At 49.5% G+C, this 18365-nt stretch overlaps 1 protein-coding gene across 6 annotated transcripts in view; it reads left to right on the plus strand.

The window, feature by feature from the left end:
* Window positions 1–16309, plus strand: part of Cep250 (centrosomal protein 250) — a 41903-nt gene extending 25594 nt beyond the window's left edge. For 5 of the 6 annotated variants that reach the window (XM_031372445.1, XM_031372443.1, XM_031372446.1 and 2 more), the window contains 12 exons: window positions 312–445; window positions 2429–2567; window positions 3189–3531; window positions 4378–4499; window positions 5915–6035; window positions 7198–7319; window positions 7909–10506; window positions 12063–12176; window positions 12301–12486; window positions 12815–12916; window positions 13785–13847; window positions 15603–16309. In XM_031372445.1, the coding sequence (XP_031228305.1) occupies window positions 312–445; window positions 2429–2567; window positions 3189–3531; window positions 4378–4499; window positions 5915–6035; window positions 7198–7319; window positions 7909–10506; window positions 12063–12176; window positions 12301–12486; window positions 12815–12916; window positions 13785–13847; window positions 15603–15866 (4308 nt within the window). In that variant the 3' untranslated portion in view covers window positions 15867–16309. The remainder of the gene's footprint in view (window positions 1–311; window positions 446–2428; window positions 2568–3188; window positions 3532–4377; window positions 4500–5914; window positions 6036–7197; window positions 7320–7908; window positions 10507–12062; window positions 12177–12300; window positions 12487–12814; window positions 12917–13784; window positions 13848–15602) is intronic. The other variant, XM_031372447.1, reaches the window with a different exon arrangement.
* The last annotated feature ends 2056 nt before the right edge of the window (window positions 16310–18365 follow it).

Raw genomic sequence — 18365 nt, forward strand, 5'->3', positions numbered from 1 at the left:
GTGTGTGTGTGTGTGTGCACACGCGTGTGAGCTCACACATACATCACAGTGAGATAGTTCAGAATTAACTTCTGCAAATTGTCTACTGTCCTCCACAAACATGTCTTGGCATGTTTTCAAATGTGAACACAAATAAATGAATAAACATGTAAATGTTAAGAAAAAAATAGTGTAGGGACTAGTGAAACCTCCCAAACGGTGGAGACAGCCACTGATGGGTACAGCTTCCAGGAGCCTGAAGCCCAAGGCTGGAAGTGTCTTCCCACTTGGCCCGTCTTTGCCATGTCAGCCTCATGCTTGTCGCCTTCCAGGTAGAGGACTTAACGTCTGAGCTGGTAACCCACAATGACTCCCAGAGGCTGGTGAGACAAGAGATTGAAGAGAAGGAGAGAGAGGCTCAGGAATGTAGCCGGATTCAGAAGGAACTGGAGAAAGAGAAGGCCAGGTAGGCTAGACAACCAGAGGGCTGGCTTTTCTTTCCCACAGTGTCTGTGTCTCCACATTTCTCCACATGTCACTGTGGCATGTTCTGTGCATGATTGTCTTGACTTCCGGGTCTTACTCCAGGGTACACATGTAGCCATCTGGAGTGGACATGGTTTCTACCTCAGATCTTATACTTGAGTCATTTAGTAACTATTTAGAGGAGACCATTGGTGCACTGTTGTCTTATGGCAATGTGGTCCCCATTTCAATAAATATATCTGTAGGGAAATTTTTAAGAAAACAGTTTTTTGTTTTGTTTTGTTTTGTTGGTTTTTCTCTGTATAACCCTGGCTGTCCTAGAACTCACTCTGTAGACCAGGCTGGCCTCGAACTCAGAAATCCACCTGTCTCTGCCTCCCGAGTGCTGGGATTAAAGGCGTGCACCACCACTGCCTGGCAACAGTTTTTCAAGATACATTGTTATAGATTTTTGCACATGATATAGAGGAATGAAGCCAGGTGTTGTTAGAGAGAGAGACAGAGAGAGAGACAGAGACAGAGACAGAGAGAGAGACAGAGACAGAGAGACAGAGAGAGGCAGATGCTTTAGAAGGGTGTAGGGAAAGTCTTTCCCAGGAAGGTGAGTTCAAACTGAATGCTAAGGTGAGCGTGATGGCGCACACCTTTAATCCCAGCACTCAGGAGGCAGAGGCAGGCAGATCTTTGAGGCTAGCCTGGTCTACATAGTGAGAAAATGAGTACTAGGGTAGCCAGGACTACACAGAGAAACTATTAAATAAATAGATAAACAAACAAATATAAGGCTACACAGATAAACACTGAAATAAACAACCAGGGCAGTCAGGACTACCCAAAGGAACCCTGAAGTAAGCAAGAAAACAAAAGATTGATTGATTAATTGATCAGTTGATTGGTTGATTGAAAAAAGAAATGAACTGAATGCTAGCATTAGCGATATGGTTCCGCAGGTAGGGTGCTTGCTGCCTAGCCTGCCAATCTGAGTTTCATCTCCAGGAGCTACATGGTCAAGGAGAGAATCTATCCTGAAGATTGTCCTTTGACCTCCACATGCCCCTCCATAAACAGTAAATATAAACTGATGCTGAAAGCTGAAATGAAGCCACTCATGCAGAGGAAGAGAACTCTGTTCAGTAAGAGTAGATGTCATGCTTAGAAGCCTTGATGCCACTGGAAAAATACTGTGTGTGGTGAGGCCCAGAGTGTGGTATAGGCATTGTTAGCTGCAGTCCACAGCAAGGAACTTGTAGGTTATATTTAGCAGGAAACAGCAAGGATGTCAAGTAGGGAAATCAGTGTGATCCAGTTTCTGCTGTGTTAGAACGGGTAGGAATGGTCTGAACGGCCCGAGTGGCATGAGCCCATGCAGAGTAGGGAGCTGTACACACTCAGTGCCCAAGGAGTCTGAGAAGGGAGGGACGCCTGAGTCCTAAAGACAAGTCAGGAGTTGCTGTGGCTGTCCAAGTGAGAGTTCGCAAGACTGAGCTACGATAAGTAGTAGAGAAGGAAAGGAGAAAGCACCTTGAGACACGTGGGCTTAAGATTCGATTATATATACTGATAGACCGGGTGTGGGTAGGATGAAGCGGCCCTGAAATGGTTGTGGCTTCCATACTGTGACACTAGATGAAGGAGCCTCTTAGAGAGCCCGGGGACAGAGTGAGAGATGATTGTGTGGGAAATTGGGGGCTCAAAGGGTCAAGAAATTTGGATGTAGTGAATTTGAAATATGTGCATATATGTGTGTGGAATTTATCAGAGAAGAATAAATTTGTGCTGAAATGAGTCTTCGTATGTATGAGATTCCCACGAGCCCTTAGTAGGTGTTCAATAAATAGAAGCTTTCACCGTGACCCTCTCATCACCATTCCTGTTTGTATTTAATACAGTACTGTGATTGGTTGGGTGAAGCATGCTGTCACCGCCTGAGAGAATGGCCTGCCTCTCTAACCTCTGTTTTCAGCCTGGCTCTGTCACTGGTAGAAAAGGAAAAAAGACTCCTTGTTTTACAAGAAGCTGACTCTGTTCGACAGCGGGAACTGAGCTCCTTGCGCGAGGACATACGGGAGGCCCAGGAAGGACAAAGAGAGCTTGGTGTACAGGTACACCCACTATGCCTGAGCCTCACTTAGAGAGGCTGAATGAATTGGTTTGTCAAAGAACGGGATAGGTTGCGACGTCAGCATCCCTGGGAGTAGGAGGAATCCAGGGCTGGGCAGCCAGGGGCTTGAGAAGCTGACCCAGAGAAGGTCCCCTGTGGGGAGCCTGACATCCTGAACAGAGTTCAAATAGTGCCCATGTGGACCTGACTCGTGCAGACACTTGCAGTATGCTTTATCTGGTTGGCAAATGCAGCAGGAAGAAGTTGGAGGGTATCAAAAACTACCCAGCAAGAGGACGTCCATACTCAGTTTGCTCACAGTGAGACCCAGACCTGAGCCTGGAGGAGAGATGGAGTTGGGATGGAGAGTGGAGCTAGACACTGGCAGGGATGCAGATCTCCCTGCTTGTCTTCATGCAGTCTCACTAGTTCTATGTCAAGAGTTTCAGGGCAGTTTAGTCACAGCTGGGGCCAGCATAGCTGTTAGAACTCACTTCAGGGCCCTTCCTACCTGCTGCTTAGATGAGCCTGCCATATTTCTTCCCGCCTTGCCAAGTGAGGTCAGGTGTGGGAGAACTAAGGAGAGGGTACACTTCTCCAGGACTCTCCTTCCTCCTGACAGGTGGAACTGCTGAGGCAGGAGGTGAAGGAAAAGGAGGCTGACTTTGTGGCCCGGGAAGCACAGTTGCTGGAGGAGTTGGAGGCCTCACGGATTGCAGAGCAGCAACTGCGAGCGTCTTTGTGGGCCCAGGAAACCAAGGCTGCCCAGCTGCAGCTGCAGCTGCGCAGCACTGAGAGCCAACTGGAGGCTCTGGTTGCAGAAAACCAGCCAGAGAACCAGGCCCAGGCCCAGCTGGCGAGCCTCTGCTCTGTTCTACAGCAGTCCCTGCGGTCTGCATGTGAGAGTCGGCCTGAGCTGAGGGGTGGAGGTGACTCTGCCCCTACCCTATGGGGCCCTGATCCAGGTGAGGAAGCCAGATGAGAGCTAAATCTTGTGGGCCAAAGCTGGGGGAGAAGGGAAGGGACTGTAGTTCCTCTTGTGAAATACCGTCAAGGATAAGGCCACAGATGCTGTAACTGATCCAGGTGAGTTTGAATCCTAGTCCGTTTGGTAGCAAGTAAGTCACCTAACTTCTCTGAGCTTGATTTTTTCCTGACTATAAAATAAAAGTGTTAAAAGTTCTATCTTAGGATTTTTATAAGTAGATTACAAACATAAAGAGCTAGGCCAAATGTGAGGCACCTGCCTGTAACCCCAGCACTCAGGACACTAGGATTCTAAGCTCCACCAGTCTGAGACCCATGTGAGTTGCTGGGTATGATGGAACCTGCTTGGCGTGAGAGCTGGGACAGGAGGATTAAGAGTGCAATTTTTCTCAAGTATATAGTAAATTCCAGTTCAGCCTGAGCTACATAAATCCTGTCTTTAAAAAAAAAAAAAAAAAAAAAAGTAAAAAAAAAATAAGCTGGTCAGTGATGGCGCATGCCTTTAATACCAGCACTCAGGAGATAGAGGCAGGTGGATCTCTGAGTTTGAGGCCAGCCTTGTCTATAGAGCGAGTTTCAGGACATCCAGGGCTACATAGAGGAACCTTGTCCTGAAAAAAAAAACATAAATAAAATTTAAAAAGATAAAAAAAATTTGCAACTTATGCTTAAAAGCATAGCAGCATATAGCCAGCATTATCTAGTGGGGAGTGTATGAGGGACTCCTTGGAGAGCGGGAGCTAGTGGGAATGCCAAGGCCAGTCTAGGAGGGATGGCTGCTGCTTATGGCAGCCAGGTGAGAAGAATTTCTCTCTTCTCTTCAGATCAGAATGGAGCTTCCAGACTGTGTAAGAGAGGGCCCCTCCCGACCGCACTGTCAGCCGAGACTGTGGCACTGGCCCTCCAGAAGCTTCATCAGGACTTCCGGAAGGCCCAGCAGGCACGGGTATGTCCTCTGTCCGCATACCTTTACTGTGGAGCTGAGATAAACTTATGATGGAGGAAGATGGGCTAAAGGAGTCACCTTGAGCTCTGCCTGTTGTCCCTCTGTCACTTACTGTCCTGCAGACATAACAGGGCATTTGGATTTCCTGGGCCCTGTTTACACTTGAAAAGTAGGGCAGATGATGTGTCCCCTTCCTCCTCCACCTCGCCATTACACACCACTCCACACTCCTGTTGTTGTCAGCGGGAGTCTTGAAGTTGCCCTGTGAACTGTAAACCCTTCAATACAACACATGAGTTTTGTTTTGTATCATTTCCTTTCATCTAAGAATGTATTCTTAGTATCAGATCCTCTGAGGAAAGTCAAGTAAACTGGGGACCATGGAATCACTGTTTATAAGAACATTCTAGGCTTAAGACTGAGCTAACTCCACCTCACCATGCACCTGTCAGGACTGAGCTGCCTGGGCACAGGCACTCAGAGCTGGTGATATGAAAACATAGAGACCCAACCCGCCTTCAAGAGGCCCTTCCAATTAGAGCCCAGAGTGCACTCTGCTAGTAGAACTGACAAGTCACTGGTTCAGACATAGCTACAGCACGGTTGGAACTGGGAGGGAGTGACAGGAGAAGAGGCAGCTGTGGCCTAACTGTGAAGTAGAAGGAAGGACTGTGCCCTGGAGTAGGACACTGAGCAGTTATTGCAAGACATTATCCAGGTGTGGCACATGCCTGTGGTCACAGCACTCAGGAGGCTGAGGCAGGAGGATTGAGAATTTGAGACCAGCCTAAGTTATATTGAGACCATGTCCTCTCTACCACGTGTGCCAAAATTTAAGGACTTGGGCAGATAACCAGGTATGGGACCTCGAATGTCTGTAATCCCAGTGCTTAGAGTGTGGGCAGATAACCAGGTGTGGAACCTCGAGTGTCTGTAATCCCAGTGCTTAGAATGTAGAGGCTAGATGATGATCAGGAGTTCAAGGCCATTCTACATTTTGTAGTCAGTTTAAGGCCAGCCTGTGCTACATGAGACTGAAATAATAACAAACACATAGGCCCAGGGGCTTGCCAGTGCCCTTCAGGTTCACCTTTCCTTCAGGGAACTAAATGCAAGAGAATTTAGAGGAGTGGTTCTCAACCTGTGGTGCTCCATGCCTTTGGGAGTCCAATGAGCCTGCCACAGGGACTGCCTAAGGACACTGGGAAACAGACATTTATAATTCATAACAGTAGAAAAATTACAGTTATAAAGTAACAACAAATCATTTACGGTTGGGGTCACCACCACACAAAGAAAGAGTTGCCGCAACAGGAAGGCTGAGAACCACTAGAGGGGGTCAGAACAGCAGAGGCTGCACAAAGAGCAGGAGCTGCACAAAGAGCAGGAGCTCAACCCCACCTCTCCTTTCCCAGGATGACCTAAGGGACCAGGTCGAGAAGCTGGTGCAGCGCCTGACCGACACAGAGGCCCAGAAGAGCCAGGTCTGCTTGGAGCTGCAGGACCTGCAGAGACAGCTCTCACAGAGCCGGGAAGGTGAGGTGCTCAGGTGGGCAGGTGGTAACAGGAGTGGGAGACTAGGTAAGGCACCCAGAAAGGATGGAGCCTCTTGCACTCCTTTACCACGTTACTTTAGCTCCTGTGGCCCTCGTGGAAGGAACAGATTTGGTAAACTGAAAGAAAATGCTGCCTGGGCTGCTGTTAGTCTCTGCATTTTAAAATTGCATATTTATTTATATGCCACAACCTGACAATCTTTATTTACATATAAGTTATTTTATTTATTTATTTTTAGAGAGTGAGTGTGCCTGTGTGTATGTGTACGCCATGGAGCACATGGAGGTCAGAGGGCAATTTGTTGAAATCAGTTTCTTCTTGCACCACACAGGTTCCCCAGGGATCTTACTGTGGTAGCCAGAGCTTTTCCCTTCTTGAGTCAACTCACCAGCCCAGTCAGGAGGAGTGATTGATTGATTGATTGATTGATTGATTGATTGACTTGTTAAAGCACAAAATCCTGTCAACCCCAGGCCAGAACTATCAGAACATAAATTTGTGTTTCTTTTGTCATTTCTCCTTGGTTTTTATCTTTTCCCATCTTACCCTCTAAATTAGCCTTTGAGGACAGAGTGATTATAAACTTACTGTGAGGAAGGCCAAGAAGGGAATGGGGAAGAACCTGCTGTCATGTGCTTCTGCTGGGGGCTTAGAGGGGCAGTGGCCACTGGAAGAGAGAGGAGTTCTATTGCAGAAGGAAAGAGGTCAACCTGGGTGGGTTTGAGCCTTTTTAGTCATTTGAGAGTCCCTGAGACCTTTACAAACAGCTGGCTCTGGGGCATCTTCAGGCTCGAGGCTTTCTAGGAACTTCCCACAGTCTTAGATCATTTGGGGCTGGAAGGGCCCCCTGCTGTCAGCCAACTGTCATCTGGAGAACTGATAGTGAGGACCTCTGGGTGATCAGGATGAGGAAGTGTTAGGATGATTAGCAGGCTGGGCTGTGCCAAGACAGGCAGCAAACAGGTGTGAGGCTGGAAGTGGCTGCTGGCAGGTAGGGATGGTACAGGTACTGGGTGTAATTCTCTCCTCCTGGCCTTGCTCCCCTTTGATTCTCATCCTGTCCTCCATCTGCCTCCGCCTGCACCTGTGTTCTTCCACCTGAGACCATGCACCTGACTCCAACACTCTGTTCTTTTAAAAGAGAAATCCAAGTGGGAAGGGAAGCAGAACTCCCTGGAGTCTGAGCTAAGGGACTTGCATGAGACCATGTCATCCTTACAGAGTCGCCTACGGCAAGCAGAGCTGCAAAAAATGGAAGCTCAGGTAAAGTGCTGGTCTGGGGAAGGTTGCCTCGGGAGAACTGTTGAGAGGCAGGCCCACCTTGGCCTGTGCTCACATGCTGGCTTCCTTCAGCAAGCCTCACAGTTCCTCTGGCTCTCCGACGTGTCTGTTGTTGTGGTCTTTGTGAACCTTCTCTATTTTTTCTGAATTGGTTGAGACTTGTTCCTTGGTCTGGAAGATTAGGGTCTAGAATGCCTCCTTGCACCCTGGACACAGAGGAGCTTTAGAAGGTGGTAAGGACGCTCTTTTATAGGATCACCTTAAGTAGAATGCATCACTTCTTCTGTCCTTGTTAAGGCCTTGTCACTGCTGGTGCCGTAGAAGAGGCCAGGGTTAGAGTGACAGTATCAAGAAAATAATTTTGTTCGACAGTGGTATGCACGCCTTTAATCACAGCACTCGGGAGGCAGAGGCAGACAGATCTATGAGTTTGGGGCCAGCCTGGTCTACAGAGCAAGTTCTAGGACAGCCTGATCTACACAGAGAAACTCTGTCTCAACCCCCACCCTACCCCACCCCCATAAAGAAAGGAAATAATCTTGTCTTAAGGTGTTTTGCCTCTTATTTGCAGAATGATCAAGAGTTGCTTCAGGCATCCAAGGAGAAGCTGTCAGCCCAGGTTGAACATCTGCAAGCATGTGTTGCAGAAGCCCAGGCTCAGGCAAGTGCAGCTGGTGTCCTAGAAGAAGATCTGCGAATGGCTCGCTCTGCACTGAAACTAAAAAACGAGGAACTAGAGAGCGAACGGGAGAGAGCCCAGGCTTTGCAAGAACAGGGCGAGCTAAAGGTGGCCCAGGGGAAAGCTTTGCAGGACAATCTAGCCTTGCTGGCACAGACCCTGTCTAACAGAGAACGGGAGGTCGAGACATTGCAGGCTGAGATTCAGGAACTGGAGAAGCAGCGAGAAATGCAGAAGGCTGCTCTGGAGCTGCTCTCCCTGGACCTGAAGAAGCGCAGTCGGGAGGTAGACCTGCAACAAGAGCAGATTCAGGAGCTGGAGCAGTGCAGGTCTGTCTTAGAGCACCTGCCCATGGCCGTCCAAGAGCGAGAGCAGAAACTGAGTGTGCAGCGGGACCAGATCAGAGAACTGGAGAGTGATCGGGAGGCCCAGAGGAGTGTCCTGGAACACCAGCTTCTGGACCTTGAGCAGAAGGCTCAAGTGATTGAGTCCCAGAGGGGACAGATTCAGGATCTGAAAAAGCAACTGGGGACACTAGAATGCCTGGCCCTGGAACTGGAGGAAAGCCATCACAAGGTGGAGGGCCAACAGAAGGTGATCACAGAACTGGAGGGCCAGAGGGAAATGCAGAGGGTGGCTCTAACCCACCTCACCCTGGACCTGGAGGAAAGGAGCCAGGAGCTTCGGGCACAAAGCAGCCAGCTCCATGAGCTGGAGAACCACAGCACCCGTCTGGCAAAAGAACTGCAGGACAGGGACCAGGAGGTGACGTCTCAACGCCAGAAGATTGATGAGCTGCAAAAGCACAAGGAACAGCTGGCTCAGGACCTGGAGAGGAAAGGCCAGGAGCTGATGCTGCAGAAGGAAAGGATTCAGGTTCTGGAAGATCAGAGGACACTGCAGACCAAGATCTTAGAAGAGGACCTAGAACAGATCAAGCATTCCTTGAGAGAACGCGGCCAGGAGCTGGCCTCTCAGCGGCAGCTGATGCATGAGCGTGCAGACGAGGGAAAGAGCCCAAGTAAAGCCCAGCGAGGGAGCCTGGAGCACTTGAAGCTGATCCTGCGTGATAAGGAGAAGGAGGTAGAATGCCAGCAGGAGCGCATCCAGGAACTTCAGGGTCACATGGGCCAGCTGGAACAGCAGCTCCAGGGCCTGCACAGGAAGGTGGGTGAGACGAGCCTACTCCTGACCCACCGAGAGCAGGAGACAGCAACCCTGCAGCAGCACCTCCAGGAAGCCAAGGAACAAGGGGAGCTGAGAGAGCAGGCACTTCAGGGTCAGCTGGAGGAGGCCCAGAGAGCTCTGGCCCAGAGGGATCATGAATTAGAGGCCCTCCGGCAAGAGCAGCAGCAGATCCGGGGCCAGGAAGAAAGCATGAAGCAGAAGACAAGTGCTCTGCAGGCTGCTCTGGAGCAGGCCCATGTGACACTGAAGGAGCGTCAGGGGGAGCTGGAAGAACACAGAGAACAGGTGCAAAGGCTCCAAGAAGAGCTGGTAGTGGAGGGACGGCAGGTACGGGCCTTGGAGGAGGTGTTGGGAGACCTAAGGGCTGAGTCTCGGGAGCACGAGAAGGCTGTGCTGGCCCTTCAACAGCGGTGTGCTGAACAGGCCCAGGAACATGAGGCAGAAGCCAGGGCCCTGCAGGACAGCTGGCTACAGGCCCAGGCCTCACTCACAGAACAAGAACAAGAGCTAGCAGCTCTGCGAGCAGAAAACCAGTATTCCCGCCAACAGGAGGAGGCTGCATTTGGCCAGGCAGAGGCTCTGCAGGAGGCCCTCAGCAAAGCCCAAGCTGCCCTGCAGGAGAAAGAGCAGAGTCTACTTGAGCAGGCTGAGTTGAGCTGCACCCTGGAGGCCAGCACTGCCACCTTGCAAGCTACCCTGGACACCTGCCAGGCACATGCCCGGCAGCTGGAGGAGGCCCTGAGGATCCGGGAAAGTGAGATCCAGACCCAGGCTCTCCGACACCAGGAGGTCATGCAGCACCTCCAGCAGGAACTTTGCCAGAAGGAAGAAGAGCTGAGGCAGCAGGATGAGGAGAAGCAGCTACTAGAGAAGGCTGTGGCCCGGGGGAGTCAAGAAAATGGAATCCAAGAGAAGCAAAGTCTAGAGCAAGAGAGAGAAGAGGAAACGAGGCTTCTTGAGAGCCTAAAGGAGCTACAGCTGACCGTAGCCCAAAAGGAAGAAGAGATTCTGATGCTGAGGGAGGCCCAGCAAAGGCAGAGTCAGGAGGCTTCTTCCCCAAGCCACGGAGCCTTCCCAGCCGAGAAGCCATCTCTACAGCTATTCCCAGTGCAACAGGAGTTGGAGCGGCTGCAGAATGCCCTAAGGCAAACAGAGGCCAGGGAGATTGAATGGAGGGAGAAGGCTCAGGACTTGGCTCTGTCCCTGGCCCAGAGCAAGGCCAGTGTCAGCAGTCTGCAGGAGATAGCCATGTTCCTACAAGCCTCTGTCCTAGAGCGGGAATCGGAACAACAAAGACTGCAGGTAAGTCACCTTATGGGGAAGGGAGGGCAGGGAACAGAACCAGTAGCTGAGCTCAAGGGCTGCCTGCCTGTGGTACCTCAGAGAGTGAGAAAGCAGAGAAGGTGAGTGCCATACCTCAGAGCTAGCAGAGAAGATGAGCAACTATAGTCAGCCTTGTCCGTGCCTCATAGAGGAACTTCAGTGTGCTGTCAGCATGCTGCAGGGACACCCAAGCCTCCAAGGGTGTGTACCAAACAGCTTCCTGGTAAAGTGGTGTTTAAGTTAGGTTAGAAGGGACTGATCACTAGTGGAAAGTGGATGGAAGATTTAGGACATGTTCAGAAAAACTGTTCAGGACAGCATATGAAGCGACATCAGACTTGGGAAGACCAGGGGGGACTGATAAAAGTCCAGGGAGAAGTGGGGACTTTAGGTGGCAAGTGTGAATAAGGAAAGGGCAGAGGCAGCACCAGAGTCCCCACCACTGAGATAAAGAGCAGGCTTGGGGAGGTAGAACAAGGCACTTGGCGGCCATGGAGGGCACATTCCAGCAAGCATTTGTTGGGTCTGTGGATGAAGAATGAAACAGACGCTGTCAGCAGTGTGGAGCTCAAAAGTACATGTGTAGAGGTCAGAAGACAGCTAGCAAGAATTGGTTCTCTCCTTTCACTGTGTGGGTTCCCAGGATTGAACTCAGGTCATCAGGCTCACTGACAGGCATCTTCACCTACTGAGCCATCTTACTGGCCTTGGCACTCATGAATCTGGGTGCGAGGACACGTGTAGCCGTGCCCTTACATTATATATGAGGATCAGAGGCACTCTGCATACTCCCCATCCCGAGACCCTACAGAGCAGCCTTCAAAGACAGCACTTTGTGGTGGGAGTCCTTTTGTTGTTTTTATATTTTCATTTTTCAAGTCAAGGGTTCTCTGTGTAGCCATGAGCTGTCCTGGAATTCACTCTGTAGACCAGGCTGCCTCTGCCTCTTAAGTGCTAGGACTAAAGGTGGTGTGCAACACAACTGCGTAGCTGTTGTTAATGTGTATGTGCACGTCTCTTATATTTTTGGTTGTGACCCTAGCCTTTAACAGCTGAGCCATCTCTCCAGCCCATGCATGTCTCTATGAGTGTGTGCTATGTGAATGCAGGTGCCTGTGGAGGCCAGAAGAGATCCCCTGGAGCTGGACTTAGAGGTAGTTGTGAGCCATACCATGTGAGTGCTGGGAACCTCTCTTTATACTTAGCACTTTACATACTGGAAACATTTTCATATGCCAGGTTCCATTGTTTTCATTTTTAACTACCCTCAAGAAGGAACTGATACTCTGTTCATTTCATAGTTGAAAAATGCCAGAGACCTGAACTTATCCAAAGTCAGACATCTGGTTAAAGTGGGTTAGTTCTGACAGTATGACTAGGGCTCTGATTAGACCACTTGGCTCGTCCTTTTGCTGTGAGCGTGTGACACACACACACTTGCAGATCTGTCTCTTTTCTTGAGCATGGCATGCTTATGAAAAAGGTAGAGGATGAGACAACTTTGGACATGGTGTGACTTTTGTACTGTACCTTAGGAGGAGTTGGTACTCAGCAGACAGGCTCTGGAAGAGCAGCAGTCACGTGGACCACACTCAACCAGCAGAGCAGACCAGGGACCCAAAGCTGGACAGGGTGTCCAGCCTGGAGAGGTGAGTGCAGCCCAGTGGCATAGGAGGAGCCCTGCCAACCATCTGTTGTCCTTTGGGAATGGGTCTCTGAACCCACACTGCCAGATTGGTCCCTTTGCCCTCCAGCTCTTGTCCCTTTCTGCAGGGCTGTCCAGATGTGCACCGCAGCCCTCCCTTGCAGGTAGTAGAGTCTGAGCCTAGTCCCGGAGTGGAGGAGAAGGAGCGGTTAACACAGAGGCTTGAACGGCTGCAGCAAGCCGTGGCAGAGCTGGAAGTTGACCGGAGCAGGCTGCAGTGCCACAATGCACAGCTGCGGACCACCTTGGAGCAGGTCAGTAACTGGTGCAGTCTCCCGCTGGGGCCCAGTGGGCCTGTGTATCCACTCCTCCTGCTGTTTCTGAAACACTTTTATTAAATTACAACCTTGTGGTGCTTTGTCTGTGGGTGCTTGCTCACCATTCCAGGGACGGAGTAGTTGTCACAGAGCTGAAACAGCCCACACAGCTAGCCTCTGCTTCCAAGGCCTGAGAGCTAGCCTGCCTCCTCTGTGCCAGGAGCACTCTGCCCTGTGCCCTCTCTGCCCTGGAGTCTTACTTCCCGTTGTTTCTAGCTCTTTTTACTCATCCTGCACACGTGATCTCTCCATTGCATATTGGCAGGTGGAGCGGGAACGGAGGAAGCTGAAGAGGGATTCCATGCGTGTATCACGAGCAGGGTCACTGGAGGCCAGAGAAACTAGGAATTCATCCCCTACACAGCAGGTTCCTGTTTTTCTTCCTGCACTTTCCTCACCTTAACTCCACCCTCTGTGCACATATAACAGCACTCTCCTGTGTGGAGACAGCCACTCCAGCTAGTCCAGAGCAGAGCCCCTCCTGGCTTGATTCTGCCCTAATCTGCCCTTACTTCAGGAGTCCTACATAGCTAAGTGTGTTCTCAGGGATAGTGGGCCTGCATTCTTAGTTCAGATCCACCCACTCCTAGACAACTGCCTCAGGTTCACTTTGGGTCAACCAGAGTCCCTGGTATCCAGGAGTTGTGTCATGCTCACCAGCTCTTGGCATACCCAGGAGTGGGATCACAGCTCTGCAGCTCTCTTAGAGCCCTTAGTTTTGAGTTTACAAAGTTAGGGGTTCTTGATATCTCCAGCCACAGAGGCCCGTTCTCAGGGAAGGTATTTGCTCCTCTTAGCCGTCACTGCCTTCGGTCAGCATGAGAGGGAGGGACTGCTTCTGGACCTGAACATCTCCAGCATCACCCCATTTCCCAAGGGCAGACACTGTCTTCCCCTTTATATCTTTGGCTCATAGCCCAAGGATGCTACAAAACAGATCTATTGTGAACCCTTATGTTAAATACAGAAGTTCCTCACAGAGGATATTGCCTGTGTGCTGCTGTGGGTCCTCCTCAGCCTCCCCTATCCCTGGAGCCATGCCCCATTGAGCTTCAGTCTGAGCTCAGGTACTTCTGGCCCTCAGATGTTGCCTAGACCCCAGGAGTGGAATGACAAGTTCAAGACTCCTAGGGCCTATCTAGTAGATAGAGCCCTGGAAGCCTTGCTGGCCTTGGGGCAGAGGGTACTCCAGGCCAGGATAGCCCAGTTAACAGCATACATATTTATTTTCCTAGGATGGGAGAGGAAGTCAGAGGGGTTCCTTGGACGGCATGCTTGTGGTTGAGCTTCAGAGAGAGGTATGTTCTGAAAGGATCCACTTTCTATTCTCCTTTTCGCTCTCACTATGCAGGCAACGAGGTTTAGTGTCTGCTATGTGCTTGGCCCTGTGCATTTCCAGCAGAGAAGGGAAGTAGCTTTGGCATTCAGGGAACTTCCATCTCCGTGGGAGGCAAATATTGCTGCAGTTCCAGCTTCACCTGAAGTGCGGGAATAAGTCCAGGACAGCCTCCGTCCATACTTACAAAGGGAAAGAAGCAGAGGAACCTAGAACAGAATGGACCAGGCAGCAGTGGCTGGCCTCTGCCTCAGCTATAGGCAGGCAGGACATCTGACAGCACAGTAGACAGAGGACCCAGACACAGCTCCAGCATGCTACCGCACTCAGGGAAATGACATCAGTGCCCCTCTGCCTCCAGTATCTTACCTAAAGGTCCCACCCTGTTCCTTGCCCACACCTTTCTCCCCTCCTCTCTCCACTCACCTCTGCCAAGGAGCCTTGAGAAATATAGAATCTAACTTCTGAGCCTCGCAGAAGTCAGTGGTTTTTGCTGTCAGGGCTGGCTCGTGCACTTTGGCCATGGGCTTTAATTTTGTTAAGTTTATATGAAGCAGTCCTAACTCAGCCTGAGGCAAAAGAAGCCCTTCCTTTCCTAGTGCCATGCAGGTCTGCAGTCCGTTGCCTCTACCCTCGGCCAGGTCTGTACAGTCCTGACACTCCAGTCACTTCCCTGGCTCTTTATCTCACTGTCCACTTGAAGAATGGAAGGTTTACTTGGTGATTCTAACCTTAGCTGTACACTAGAGCCACCCGGGGAGGAGTTTTGAAAAAAAATACTGATACCTTGGCCTCACACCATTCAAGTTAAGTCAGAATGTTTTCTTCCAAAAGGTATTATGGGACTTTTACTATGGTTAAAATGTTCTGTCTTGATTAGATTGTGGTTATGCACAGACATATCTATTATCGAAATCATTGAAATTTAAAATTCTGGGCATTTTATCACATGTAAATTTGCCTTTAATAAATTTTATGATGAGCTGGAGAGATAGCTCAGGGGTAAAGAGTGCTTGTTGTTCTTGCAGTGGATCTAGGTTCAATTCCCATCACAACCATCCATGAACTCCAGTTCCAGGGGATCTAATGCCCTCTTCTGACCTCTGTGGGCCCCAGGCACACATGACGCACACATGTACATGCAGGCAAAACAGTCATACACTTTTTAAAAGTAAATTTTTTAAAAATTAAAAAAATTGTTGAGTTTTAATGCTGCTCCCTGTGTGTCACCTGTTGTCCTGTATTCGTTGATAAAATACGCTAACAAAAGCAATGTACAGGAGAAAGGGGTTTTTTAGCTATAATCTCAGGTAACAGTCCATCATAGCAGGGAGTTCACAGCTGCAGAAACTTAAAAGCAGCTATTCAGATCACAGTCAGCAGCCCAGAGATTGAATGTGTGCATGACCACTGTCAGCTCTACGGTCCAGGACCCAAAGCCACCGAGTGCTTCTACTGCAGGAACGAGTGTTCACATTATGTAGAGATGCTTCCGGGTGATTCTAGATTGTGTTAAGCTGACAGTTAACCCAGCCATCAAAACTGAGGCAGTGTTGAGAATCACTGGATTTGAGTCCATGGGGCCCTTTTCCCAACCCTAGAACCTGATTCTGAGATTGCTATTTGTAGCAGGGTTGATTTCACAAGAGCACAGAGCAGAAGGGCCAGGACACCCTCAGAGCCCTCAACTGCTGTCCTTGGTCTTCCTATCCACCAGGTAGCCCTGCTGCGAGCCCAGCTGGCCTTGGAGCGAAAGCAGAGGCAGGACTACATTGCACGATCCGTGCAAACCAGCCGTGAGCTAGCAGGCCTGCATCACAGTCTGTCTCACTCCCTCCTCACCGTGGCCCAGGCCCCTGAGGCCACCGTTCTGGAGGCCGAGACCCGAAAGCTGGATGAGTCTCTGAACCAGAGTCTGACATCCCCAGGGCCGTTCTTGCTACAGCCCAGAGTGGATACCACTCAAAATACCCACAGGTAGTGGCCATAGGCAGGGCAGGACACTGTGAGACGGTGGAACACACATTGGATGACTGCAGAGGGGGCTCAGCCCCCGTACCCAGCTCCAAGTTTGTCAAAGGCAAGATTTACCTGTTACCCAACCTGAAAGACCCTAGCCAGTTCCAGGAAGAAAACAAGAACCATCCAGGCTGGAGATGGTCCCAGTACACATGGGAACGAGGCAAATCACATTTGCTTGAAGCTGTTACCCAAGAAGTGCCTTGCCCTGACCATAGGGCATCTGTTGTCTTTCTCCCGGATGAAGCAACCACAATCTACACTAAGCCTGAAGACCCAACAGCATATGGGTATTCTGGGCAGGAGCATTCTGAATGTATCAGGTACAGAGAGTGTCCATGGCCTATATGTCTTTAGTGTCTCCCTCACCTTCCCTTCAACAATAAATCCTAGGTTTTTGCATTAGTCCTTAGCTGCTGTCTCTGCTTATGTAGATGGGCAGAAGCAAGGCATCAAGGGAATTAAGGAAGATTTATTGATTCTTACATGGTGGTGTGAACATACTACACAGTATGTTGTCTAACTGGGAAGATTAATTAGAAAGTCCCCTCTGGGTGATGGTGGTGTACACCTTTATCCTAGTGCATGGAGAGGCAGAAGCAGGATCTCTGAGTTTGAGACCAGCCTGGTCTACAGAGTGAGTTCCAAGACAGCCAAGACTACACAAAGAAACCCTGTCTCAAAAACAAAGGAAGAAAAAAACAGAGCAAAGAAAAGCCCAGGCCAACCTTAAGTGTGACAGATAAGAACCACATAACAAGTCCTGTGAGATGGCTCATCCAGCAAAGCCTGACGACCTGAGTTTTATCCCCAGTCCCACAAGAGAGGTGAATAATAAGACCATGTGACCCCCACACATGTATGTATACTATAAATAAGAACCGCTGGGCAGTAGTGGCACATGCCTTTAATCCCAGCACTTGGGAGGCAGAGGCAGGCAGATTTCTGAGTTTGAGGACAGCCAGGGCTACACAGAGAAACCCTGTCTCAAAAAACAAACAAACAAAAAAAAGTACTATATAGTCTCCAACTTTCTTTACTTTAAATCAAGCTCTTTGACCTTTCCCTAAAGTCAAAGCCTTGATTTGAGAAGTCCATCTGGCTTTGTTCGCCGTGACTCATATTGTCTGCCTGATTCTCCTTGTATCCCTCCCTGGGCACATCAACTAGAAGTGACTCTGGACCCAAAGTCCCACCATGTATCAAGCCAATATAGACTGACCATACCTGTCACTTACAGAAAAGGCCTAGTGGATATAGACTAGAGCTCCCAGGCCTAAGACATTGTCGGTGACTTCCTCAGAGCCTAAGAGCAGTTGTGCCCACCTTTCTTCTCTTCCTTCAGTGTTGGGGATAAAACCCAAGTGATGCTACATAGGAATTCTGCCACCAAGCCATGTCACCAGCCCCAAAACGATGTTGTTCCCAGTGTTCTATCCTTAGTCTGAGCATGCTGTGCTCATTCTTTTTTTGGGGGGGATGGGGGGTTCAAGACAGGGTTTCTCTGTATAGCCCTGGCTGTCCTGGAACTCACTCTGTAGACCAGGCTGGCCTCGAACTCAGAAATCCACCTGCCCTTACCGCCCAATTGTGCTCATTCTTGCTACTCTTGAACTTTGTACTTTTAACAGTTAAGTCCTTCACACACACAAGCATGTGCACATATAATTGCATGTATTAGAGTCTCAGTTTCATTTTTTCATGTCTTTTTTTTTTTTTTTTTTTTTTTTTTTTTTTTTTTTTTGGTTCCCTATACTGGAGTCCCCTCTGAAAACAATGACACTAATTTGATGAGGTTGGCCATGCTATTCAGTGGGAGTGAACAAATGATTGGGGTACTTAATAAGAGAAATAAAAATGATGGAAAGAGCTACATAACCAAAGGCCCGCCCCACAAAGGATGATACTCACAAATGCTGCAAACTTGTAGCCCATTGCACAACTTGTGGGCAGCTGTACAAGTTGGAGAGCCTTTTCCAGGCAGTTCAGTTGCTCTCTGCTTCCTGCAAGGCAGCAGGGTTTGTCTGGGAGTGACTCTGCAGACCTCATAGTTTATGTATACTAATAGAGTGAAGGGTCTAGTGAATCTGCTCAGTTTCTAGAACTTCCTGAAGCTTTTGAATTGTTACTTGGTAGTTTTCCCTGTAGGATGGAATTTTTGCCTCCCTTTAGAACATCCTAGGTCTTAAGGAGCTTTCCTCCAAAATGAAAGGTTTCTGTCCTGCAAGAAAATGCTATATAACACTGGGCAAGGCAGTGTAATGCCAGTCCTCAGAAGGCTGAAACAAATAGGAGCATCGTGAGTTCAAGGTCAGCCTGGAGCTGCATTGTAAACTTCTGCCCAAGAAAAACAAATAGATGATAACTAGGTAAATGGCTAGATAAATGAATAGGTAGAAAGATGGATGGAAGAGAGATTGTCCCTGAGATCCTTCCTCCCCAGATACTATGTTTGCAGAGA

This window comes from Mastomys coucha, unplaced genomic scaffold (genome assembly GCF_008632895.1).
Source record: "Mastomys coucha isolate ucsf_1 unplaced genomic scaffold, UCSF_Mcou_1 pScaffold15, whole genome shotgun sequence".
NCBI lineage: Eukaryota > Metazoa > Chordata > Mammalia > Rodentia > Muridae > Mastomys > Mastomys coucha.